Source organism: Vulpes lagopus, chromosome 3 (genome assembly GCF_018345385.1).
Source record: "Vulpes lagopus strain Blue_001 chromosome 3, ASM1834538v1, whole genome shotgun sequence".
Taxonomy (NCBI): domain Eukaryota; kingdom Metazoa; phylum Chordata; class Mammalia; order Carnivora; family Canidae; genus Vulpes; species Vulpes lagopus.
The window spans coordinates 82,285,612-82,297,739 of record NC_054826.1 but is presented as its reverse complement, the minus strand read 5'-3'; the positions used below and the strand labels follow the sequence as shown (position 1 = coordinate 82,297,739).

Here is a 12,128-nt window from a genome sequence, read left to right as displayed (position 1 = left end):
TACCAGTCTCCCCTCCCACTCCTCCCTTCCAGGACTTCTGTAGTCTAGAAGGAGTTTCCTAGTAGCAAGGAGGCAGGTGGAGGTGGAAGGCCCCTCTGGCCATGGCTCAGATGCCTGGCCCCATCCTGGTCATGGGGTGTGTTGGTGGCACCTACAGGGAAATAGCTGCCCTGCCCAGTTAGGGTGTACTACTTGGGTCTCCCGACTGGCTCTGAGGATCTCAGATTCTATGGCTTCCTCCTTCCCAACACTCTCTTTGGTTTCCTGGTCTTTCCTGTACCTTCATGTGCTCCAGTGGGACTGAACCTCAGCTCACTGTGCCCTGTACCCAGCCCTACCTCAGCCACCAGTACTAGCTCTCACCCCAAGATGAAGTATGTGGGTTGATGGGGGCCTGGGAAATGCGGGTTTTCTCTGAGAAACGTCCCTGTCACAGGCCTGGGGAAGCTCCAGCTCCCTGCAGCCCTTCCCCGCCTGTCAGTATGGAGAGGAAAGTCACAGAAAAATATCTACATAGTTTGGGAAGATGTGAATATCATTGATTCCATGATTGGTGGAGCCACAGGGAACCTAGGAACTTTGGATTTATCAGAGACACAAACCCACAGGCTTGATATCTAAAAAACAGCCCAGGTAGAGCAGAAACTTGGAAGTAACTAAATATTGCATGAAAAATTCTTTATATTCTTCATATTTAAAGTTCTCTAAGTGGCATATATGTCTGTATAAAAAACAATTCATATTTAGCATTGTTAATTATTTAATCAAATTCACTGACAAACTTCAGTCTTTTTAACTTTCAAAATTTTAAGTAAAGTTTAAAAACTTTAAAGCTTTGCTCCATGTAGGTGTGGAAATGGGAGAATGAAGATTGCTGTGCAGGCTCATATTTAGACACTGAAGAAATATTTACAAAGGTCTCATACCAGAAACAATTCTTTACTTCTACTGCTTGGCTTTCCAGATTTAATTGATATCACCAATTAGGTTTTGGCCACCAAATACAAATGAAGTTCTTTTCCTGCTCATTACCCCAAATGTATTTAGTGAAGGGTTATGCGCCATCAGGTGTACAGTGGTAAAAAGACTCAGCTCCTGTCTCCAAGCAGTTTAACTGCTGGCCAACTGATTCAGCTATATGTGATGTAGGTTATGGTCTGGATGGGCTCAGGCGCTGTGGGACACAGGAAGCCCGAGGTTGGGACGCAGGAGGTCAGGGAGGCTTCCTTGGCAAGGTGACAGCTCAACTGAGATGTGGAGGATGAGCTGATGCAAGGCAGGTAAACTGCCTGGATGAGGCCCGGTGATGAGTCAGGAAAGCAGGTATGCTCATAGTCCTGGAGTGTGGAGGCATTGCCATGGTGGCATGAACAGTGGTTCTTAGACAAGTCCAACAAAAAGTAGCAGGAAATAGAGCTCTGAAGACAAGACTGTTTAGTGACTCTTCTTTTTCTCCATCCTCCCTCTTCTGTCCTTCATGGCTGCATGAATGCTTCGAGTGGACTGAAGCATTCAGTCTGCCACCCACCATGTGCAAACTCCTCTTTCATTGCAACAAGGGACCATATCCTACAGGCTCCAGTGGTGACCAGGAGGTGGGCCCACACCAGAGAAAAGACCTTGAAATTCTCTCCTGGCACAAATGAATGAAGTAGTCCTGCAGAAGGAGTTCTCAGTGGGGCTGGTCAGCTTGCTTTTATAGGAGGCAGATAGTGGAAGAGGTTCTGCATTATCCCCATGGCTGCAGAGCTTAGTGCCCGAGCACAATGAGGACAGAGCTGGGGGCACACGTGGTGTTGGTGGAATCTGCCCTCTGCCCTCCAGATTAGCACTGAGGGGCATTGAGCATTAGCGGTCACAGCATCCCACGCATCCGTGTCATAAATTGAGACTTCTCTGTGCCTCAGTTTATCCATTATGTACCTCTAAGGTCATCAGGTATAGCCTATCAATGCATAATCATGACCTTAAAATTTTACATTACCACTATGTTATATAAGTATTTGAAAAAAATAATAAAAATAAATATTTGAGTAATAACCTTAAAACAACTTTATCACACTACTGGTTGAGAGGCAGGCCCACCCAGTCCACTGAAAGTGTTGGATCCTTGGGAGTCTAGCATTTTCTGCTTCTGTTTACCTTCACCTGGATCTGGCTTCAAACCTATTCACCCTGCCCTACATTAAAAATTAGATAAGATTGTATGTGAAAGTACTCTGTAACTGAGGCTTTATATAAGTCTACAGGAGTGGCATTATCATCATTATCATCACCAGGGGTGGCATGGAAGCTGGTGGTTCATTGGTCCTAAACCAATCAGTGAGTATTGCAAAGATGTGCACAGCACTGGGTCTGGCTGACGGTCACTTTAGGTTAACGTAAAGGTAGCATTTCCATCACAATTTACTATCATTATAGGATTAATGCAAATGGAAGCTTTCACCTTTACCCTATATATCATTTGTATTTTTTTCCCCATTATGATGTGTTCATAAATTGCTATTTTTAAATTTAAAACATTTTTAAAAGGTAAAAACATATTCCTGGACCTCTGATTTGCATGAAGTGCTGTATATAATGTTTTATAAACAATTCTGTATATAAAATATTGACATTTACTAGCAGATGAAACAGATGAGCTATCAATTATGATACCTTAACATAATAACTGATCATTTTATGTATTTATTTATTGGAAAGTGCATTTTGACTTAAAAAATGAATATTTGCATACTTTTCATTTATCATGTTCAGAGCTTTTTTTTAAATGTAAGATTTGTTATGATTTGTTATGATTTTTGGAATTTTGCAAACTCCTTTTTTTTTCTTTTGCAGAATTGTTCAAAACAGGAATTTTGGCTGCTAAATAGAGCCACCGTTATAATAGTATCCCATGTATGCTTTATGTTTTTTATCCTACAAAGTGTTGGTCATATCCAGATTTAACCAGCATTCCATTAGCATGTTGGGAACACTAATTATGTGCAGGGCACACATTAGGTGTCTCATCACATCTCATATTTGGTATCACATTATCTTTATAGAGAATCTTGGAGGTTAGGTATTATTTTCTCTTTGATTTACCATCTAAGGAAGCCAGTGCAGAAGGTCCTGGTTTTTGGGGCATTGGCTTGACCCCTCCCAGCCCAGCACTCTTTTCACTTTGTCCTTTCGTCACTACTGGGATATCCATTTCTCCTCACCTCCTCCTTAGGAGCCTCCTGTTTGATGTCTCATGAGCCCATTTCTGACACCAGAGTCCCTTTCAACTCCACCTTCCCACTACTGGGTTTGACAGATCTTAGGACGAGCAAGGAAGAGCGCGTGGTGCCTCAGAGACCTAGTGCCTGTACTGTAGCCTCTTCATGCCTCTACCTCTCCCTTCAGGAATGTTCAAGACACTTCTGCCCTTCACAGGAGGCCTGCAACTTAAATCCACCCATGTCTGTTGTGATGTTGAGGGTTCTGTAGACCTGGTCACTTATTCCCCTCCATATAACAGGCCCTCCTTTATATTTTAGCTTTTAAATCTGACTTTGAGGATTCTTTTAAATAACATTATTTGATCTTCATTATTGCCCGACCTAATTATTTTTTATCAGTGTCCATTTTCAGATGGTTTCCTTTCTAAATTTGTGTCCTTAATTTGTGTCATCATAATTGGACTCTACGTATTGTGTCTTGAAGCGTTTTGCTGTACAGGTGGCTTTTGCCTGACAAGTGAGCACTGTCTGAGCTGTGGATTCTCCTGGTTCCCCTAAGTAAGACTGCAGAAAGAAATGAGGCTTCAGCATCCCACAGTCCTTTTCCTAGAGTAGGACCTCAGGGAGAAGTGAACTGACCTCTCAGAGACTCAGTTTCTCACATTTTAAATGGGGATAATAGAACCTCCGCAGAGGAGTTCTTGTAAGGTTTTGAGGATTAGAGATGTATATGGCAAAACTATGCCATATAATCAATGGCAATGACTAACATCATCAATTTTTTTTTTGAAGAGAGAGAGATTGTATGAGTGGGGGTGTGGAGGGGAAGAGGGAGAGAGAGAGAGAATCTTTAAACAGGCTCCATGTGCAGTGAAGGGCCCAACATGGGGCTCGACTCCTAACCCTGAGATCATGACCTGAGCTAAAATCAAGAGTTGGATGTTTAACCAACTGAGCCACCCAGGCACCCCCAAATTGTTCTTAGTTATTTTGAACTCTTGAAGGTACCATTATTTTGAATGGTAGAACTTTTCAGGTAGCTTGGGGGGGAGGGATGGACCTTTATATTCTTAAATATTTTAATATTTTAATATTGCCTTTAGTATTACCAAAAAATATTTCTGAAATGTACTCTCTCTCTCTCTATATATATATATAGATAGATATATACACACACACATAGATATAGATATAAATATATATGTATATTTGCCTATCTTCTTAAGCCAAATATGCTAATCATCATTTAAGTTGTTACTGATAATTCAGATTCATGAAGAGAGCCTTGAATATTATGCTGTAAATATAGATCCATCTGGGGAGTGTGAGCAATGCATTTATCTTGTTTCTGCAAAAGGACTTGTGTTCAACTTACACCCTGCCACCCTATTTTTGCTAATCTCTTTTTTTAAATAGTAGAATAAAATTTGTGAGCCTGGCCTACTGGGTAATGTGACATGGTAATTCTTCGGTAAGGCTTAATTAATGAATCAGAGACAGAAATAGTGTTTTGGCCAGAGACTCAGTCTCCATTGTGAGACCTATCCCATCCAGCCCTATCATTGCTGTTTCTTTCCAGGAGCTCTGCCTGAGACCCTTATTCACTACTTTCTCCAGCCTTATCTGTCGTACACACTCCTAAGGCTCACTTCTGTCTCTTTTTCTACATATATAGACATTGATATGTCTATACTTGTGTATGTGTGTCATGATGTACACTCATGGTTGGTTTGCTTGTCTACACCCTGGGAGTTTTCAAGCCCCTTTAAGCTAAAAACTCTTATTATTCTTTGAATTCTCAGCATATAGTACTTACAGCATCTGGCTTAGATAATTTGTACAATAAATATTTGTTGGATGAGAGAATAAATGAATGATTGAACTGGTGAGAAAAATTGAATTTGAAATTTGTACCAGAAAACAGGCTATGAATAATTGCTATAACCCACCGAAACATTTAGCTCTGAGGTTCCTTGGTGTCAAAGGCAAAAAAATGAAGTTCCATGAACCTTATTTTCACATAAAGGAAGTTAAGTTATGGGCTGATTTGTTCCTCAGAATTTGGCTGTATTTGGAGAGAGGATCTTTAAGGAGGTAATTAAGTTAAAAAGAGGACATTAGGGTTAGACCTAATCCAATATGGCTGGTATCCTTCTAAGAACAGGGTATCGGGTTGCAGACACACACAAGGGAAAGACTTATTTCTCTTAGCATAAGACCCTCTAGTTCAATCAACATCATTTCAAATAACAAGATTTCATTCTTTTTGATAGCTGAGTAATATTCATATATATATATATATCACATACTCTTCATGGGAGGATGCAGAGAAGATGGTCGTTGACAAGCAGAGGAGAAAGGCCTCAAACTAGGATTTTTATTTAAGGAGCAATAAATAGCACAGTTTACCAGAATTTTTAATAACTTTTGCCAGCGATGTAGATGTCATCTACATGTGATTTTGTTTTTATGCTGACTTTCCCTAACAGCAAAGGGTAGACTATTAAACCTCAACTGAGGGACCTTATTTTTCATATAATTCAGAAGAATACTGTCATCTTTGCTGCTGCTTACCCTTGACCTCTTTATGCATCCTCATGAATTCCCACATCTCGAATTAGTAAACTGTGGTAGCCCTGTGTGCATCTTTTTTTACTGGCCTATCCATGGAACATAAAGGAAAAAAGATCCCTTTAGTGGGGGGAGGTTTACTATAGACCACAAATTCTTTGTCATTAACGGAAGATGCTCTTCTTGCTGACACAACACCATTTCCACTATGCTCTCTTTCACGTCAGAATAGAATCCTGGACACAAGCAGCACTTCTAATTTCAACTTCCCTGTAATAATACAGCCAATCCATCCTGTATATGGCCATCCTGTATGCTGCCTTCATGATGGATCAACTGTCCCTTGAAATGCCTTTTGCATTAATATTTTATAATCTGAATAATAACTTCAGGTTCCATAGCTGAGTCAGTGGATTAGCATCTGGGAACAAAGAGGTGGTAAAATGTGCTTCCTTGGAGAGCTCTTCCCTGGTCTCCAGTGAAGCAGGTGTGCTGGCGTTATGCAAGTCAGGCATTTTGACACCAGTGACTTTCACTGAATTAAGAAAAAAAACCCTGCCTGAGTATAACCTTCTGCTTTATAAGTCAAAGAGAAATGTGTGCGACCTTTAAAAGACAGCACCACCTCCATGGCTGCTCTTCTGTACTGTCCTCATCCTTTTTTTTGGTCTTGGCCCTTCTTCCCAGTCTCCTGTGTCTTCTGTGTGCTAGCCTACAGGAAATTAGAGCCTATTTTAAATCCTTTTTGGAAAAATACAGGGCCAAAGCAAAAAAATAAAAGTACAGATTAGAATGATCTAGCACTTCCACTTCTGGGTATATATTCAAAAGAATCTAAAGCTGGAACTCAAACAAATACCTATATGCCCATGTTCATAACACCATTATTTGCAATAGCCAAGGGCTGGAAGCAACCCAAGTATCCATAGACAGATGAATGAATAAACAAATGTAGTACATCCTTACGATGGAATATTCAGCCCTTAAAAGGAAGGAAGTCTGACACATGCTACAACATGGATGAACCTTAAGGCTATTATGCTAAATGAAATAAGCCAATCACAAAAAGACAAATACTCTGTGATTCCACTTATGTGAGTACCTAGAGTAGTCAAAAACATAGAGACAGAAAGTAGAAAGGTGTTTAAGAGGGGCTGAGGGCAGAATGGAGAGTTCGTATTTAATGGAGACAGAGTTTCAGTTTGGGAAGATGAAGAAGTTCTAGAGGTCTGTTGTACAACAATATAGATAATAGTACTGAACTTTACTCTTAAAAATGATTAAGATGGTAAATTCTGTGTTTCTTTTTTAACCACAATTGCCAACAAGATTACAGGTTAGAAATAGAAGATCTACAGGGGGTTGGGGCATCTTGGGAAGTCTCAATAGTAGCAAGAAGTAAAAAGCAGTGGCCAGCAGCAAAGGAGGTAGAAGAGGGATTTGTCTTTTTTTTTTTAAAGTTCAACTTAATTGATATATAGTCTATTGTTAATTTCAGGGGTAGAATTTAGTGATTCATTAGTTGCACACAACACCCAGTGCTCATCACATCACGTGCCCTCCTTAACGCCAGTCACCCAGTTACCCCATCCCCCCAGCCTCCTCCCCTCCAGCGACCCTTAGTTTGTTTTCTAGAGTTAAGAGTCTCTTACGGCTTGTCTATCTCTGTGTTTTCATCTTATTTTATTTTTCCTTCCCTTTCCCTATGTTCATCTGTTTCTTAAATTCCACGTATGAGTGAAATCATGTGATATTTGTCTTTTCTGTCTGACTTATTTCTCTTAGCATAAGACCCTCTAGTTCAATCAACATCATTGCAAATAACAAGATTTCATTCTTTTTGATAGCTGAGTAATATTCATATATATATATATATCACATACTCTTCATTCATCTGTCAGTGGACATCACAGTTCTTTCCACAGTTTGGCTATTGTGGACATCGCTGCTATAAACATTGGAGTGCATGTGAGGGGCTTTGTTTTTAATGGTCTCTGTGCACAGAGAATGGCAGACATCACAATGTGGGAAGTCTAATGGGAGCCTCTCTACTTAATCTGGACTCCAGGAAGCCGCATACTCCTTTTACGATTAACTAAGCACTCCCTTTCAGCACCATCCCCACTAAGGGGATCATGTAGAAAACTACCCCCCTCAAGCCTCAGTGTGGATTTGCAGCCCTTCTTCACCCTGGATCACATGGGTGATCCAAGCACCTTACAAAAAGAATTTATTTAAAAATGGTGCTAGGTTGGTATGCATTCTAGTGCTTAGCAGAAACAAAGGTAAATTTTAATCCAGAAGAACAGAGCTTCAATATTGCTGTCAAAGAATTCACACTAATAAAGACCCAAGGAGAATATGATAAAGTGAAAAGTTATAAAATATAACAGAAAACATGCTGCCATGAATAAGAGCCAGCAAAGTCAACAGAAAGCAGAAACAGACTCTTAATGGATTTGGAAATGGTAATGATTAGATTCAGAATATGGATTAACTATGTCTAATGTGTATAAAGAGATAAAAGGAGAGGTTGAAACTCTAAGTAAGGAGCAGAAGGCCATGTAATGAGCAAGCAGATCTGAAAAAGCACCAGATACTAGAAATGAGCAATAGAATAATAGAATAATAAAAATAAAACTTCGAGGGATTTAACATGAGATTTGACACATAAGAGTAGAGACAGATTTGAACAAATTATTTAGCTGTAGCACGGAGAGATAGAGAAGAAAAGAGGAAAGAAGGTTAAGAAGCATGGAGGTCTGGGCCAGAAGGACTATTGTATTTCTTGTCAGAGTTCCAGAGGAGACAAGGTAAGACTGGCATAGCAAAAACAATTTAAAATTTAAAGTCTAAGATAACCCTCAGATTTAAGCATTCATGTCCTGGCAAATTGGTGAGGAAAGGGTGAACATTTTAATAAATGGCACTGGAGCAATAGTTTTATTTATGGGAAAGAAAATGGACCCTTAGTTCATAACAAAAATCCCCAGTAGTCTAATAAAGTAAATGTGAAAGTCAAAAGCATATAGTTTTAAGTAAGATGATATAATCAATTAGCCGTAGAAGTCTGGGGTAGGAAGGGATTTGGTAAATAAGGCACAGGGAGCACAAAACTTTTTGGGAAAAAATGGACAAACTATATTTCACTTAAATTAACATCTATTTATCAATAACACCTTAAGGAGAGTGAAAAGACAAACAATAAACTGGGAAAATATCTGTAACATCTATCATTAATAAAGGTCTTGATCATATATGTACATATATTTATAGATACACACACATGCACACATAGACACATATAACTAATGAAAGACAAGCAACCCAACAGAGAAAAGGATAAACTATTTCATGAAGAAAACTAAAAGTGGACAAAGATGCTTAACTTTATTAATAATGAGGGAAATGCAAATTAGAATAAAATTGCAATATTTTATACACCTGATTAGGCAAAGTTAAAAATTACCTGACACTGTCACCTGTTGGTGAGGATGTTGAGCAACATGACATTTACCTGATGTTGGTAGCAGTATAAATTGATAGAATCAGTTTAGAAATCTTATTTTTCCAAAATGTTTTCTAGTGAATTGAACCTTCCCATACCCAGTAATTGCATGTGTGATAGATTTGTACATTTTCTGGGAAAGTCCATTTGTTTCCTAGGAAAGTTGAACATGTGGTACAGTTGAACATTTGCATTCTTAGCAATTCCATTTCTAAGTGTATGCTAGGTCTGGGTTCTACAGAATCCTTGCACATATGTACCAGGAGACATTTCCAAAAATGTCCATAGCAGCGTAATAGTAAAAAAAAGAAAAAAGAAAAAAGACCCTAAATATCCAATATCCAAAAGTAAAATGGGTAAGCAAATTGTGGCGGTATCTGTATTCTACTGTCAAAATGGATGCTACAGCTGTAAAACAGCAGGATTAGTCTCAGGAAGATAATGTGGAATGGAGGGAAAAAAGGAAAAGGTAAGTTGCAAAAGGATACATATGCTATGATTTCCTATCTACAAAGCTTCAAAAACATAAAGCTAAATGTATAGAACTTGTGGATGTAAGTATAGTAAAACAGAAAAGAAGAGAGGGAATGATAAGCACAAAATTCAGGACAGTGTTGGAAGAGGATGGGACCAAGGAGTGGCCCACTGGGAATTTCTATGCTGAAGTAAATGCTCCTTTTCTTATAACTGGGTGATAGACACACATCCAATATATATGTGTGTGTGTGTATATATATATATGTGTATATATATATATATATATATATATATATACATTTAAAAGTGTGTGTGTATATATATATATACATTTAAAAGATGTATATTTGCATTGACTCCATATTTAATAAAAACATGTATTTTTAAAAAGCATGGTACCTAGTGTTATTCAATGTAAAAAACAATACCCCAGAGTCTTGGGCAGCATGAGCACTGATGCACATGAGCTTGACAGTGAGAAAGTGTTCAGGTTGCCCTATAGGTTCTATTTAATAGCACAAAAAGGTAAAACCGCGTATTTTTTGAAGATGGTTAGGACAGAGGTCAATATTAAATTCATTAGATTCAAAGAGTGTAAGCTTTAGTTTTCTGAGAAATTTAGCAATATGGAACATCTTATTCCTCATTGATAAAAAATAAATGAAATAACTATCAACTGATATTTAATCTCTATTTGTCTCTAATGGAAATGCCATCGTAACAGGCTGTTTTAACTACTTATATTTTAGAGACGGTGTCAGGTGTCAGAGGAAATAAATTTTGAGTTTTGCCCTCATAAGTTTTTCTCCGCCTTTTCAGTCCTGCAGACCCTTCAGCTTCAGCTCATCAAGTTCTGCATCCCCTCTGCTTTTCTGGTGTAGAGTCCAGCTCTTGTTTGTATGTGCAGTGCTTGGCCTGGATGTCTGGTTTTGAGTCTGCCCGACAATAGATAGATGTCTAAGGGGTGTTTTCTTACAGGCAATAGGATGCCGTGCATGGACTGTGTCCACCATCTTCTTCCTTATATTCCTATTCCTGACCTTGTGCCAGGCTCCTAGGAGTTACTCATTAAGTATGTTAGGCAAATCAATCAAGACTATTTTTTTTTTTTTCAAAATTCAATTCTTCTCCACGAGATTAGCGCCATCCAGAGATGAACTTGGGGCTAAAACATCTTAAACCTAGAATTAAATTTTCCTGTTTGTTTCTGTTTTATTGGTTTAGACTTTTTTCTACAGAGATCTCAGTATTTCTTATATCAGGCCTTACCAATGACTGACAAAATTGACAATGAAAGTCTTTTTACTCTTAGTAAAATTTAAATATTTCGACATTACTTTAAATAACATACCTTTCAAAAATTAAGCCATTTCAAGTCTTTTGTTGAATTCTGATCTCTTTAGAGAATTATTTTCATGGCAGTTTCTTGCCCTTAATTAACAGCAGTGTTTTGATGGGAGCAGCATAAATTTAGTGGTACTTTATAATGGAATTGAAGAGTGTTGGTAAGAAAGACTCTTTGTTGATCATTATCTTTCTCTTAGGGTACCCATTTTTATGAAATATGTTGGTTTACATTTCAGAATTTGAACATCTGCTTTTTGTACTTTTGTTATTATGAGGTATATTTATGACAATAACATGTCAGTATGAAACCCTTTCTCTGTTGTTTCTTTTGGTACCTGAAAGCATCTGAGTCAGGATCTGGAAGACTCATCATGTTCTTCAACACAAGGAAAATTTAACCGAGAGCAGTTTTACAAGTTTATCATTTTCCCTGGCAAGTGGATTAAAGTCTGGTACGATCGACTTACTTTGTTGGCGTTACTTGATCGGTAAGCTGCTGAACATGCAAGTGTCCAGATAAAAGATACAATGGGGGCAGAAGAATGCACTCAAATGCTTGTAAAAAGAAATTGCCACTTGCTCAGGTTCTCTGGAATGTTTTCAAGATGTATACCTTTTGTGCTGCAAACTCAAAGGTGAAGCAGTGAGATCCTGACAACTGAAGATAGTGGGAGATATGAGAATTGGGGAACATGGTTTAGATGTAAGGTTAGCTCTGGGGACAGTGTTATGCATTAGTCTACTCCTGGTTTGCCACTTTTTTTTTTAGGAAGGCTTGAGGTTCCATGGATAGCACAGGCTTGACCAACTAACTGGATGTGGGCTGGGGAAGAGGAGGGCAAGTGAAGCAATATACTTGGAATGTTCATCTTTCCTTTTAAACCTTTTGACTCTTTCACCCCTCTTGTTTCCATTGTTCCTCAAGATGAAATGTGGGGTTGGAGATGTCATCAGTGGATGGGGAGGGAGCAGGGAGGAGCTCTAGTTAGTTAAGGCACAATGGAGATGGGGGCCGGGTC

The 12,128-nt window shown here is 38.7% G+C and overlaps 1 protein-coding gene across 4 annotated transcripts in view; it reads left to right on the top strand.

The window, feature by feature from the left end:
- Positions 1-12,128, top strand: part of PCNX2 (pecanex 2) — a 300,858-nt gene that overhangs the window by 67,787 nt on the left and 220,943 nt on the right. For all 4 annotated transcript variants that reach the window (XM_041748906.1, XM_041748907.1, XM_041748905.1 and 1 more), the window contains exon 10: positions 11,452-11,597. In XM_041748906.1, the coding sequence (XP_041604840.1) occupies positions 11,452-11,597 (146 nt within the window). The remainder of the gene's footprint in view (positions 1-11,451; positions 11,598-12,128) is intronic.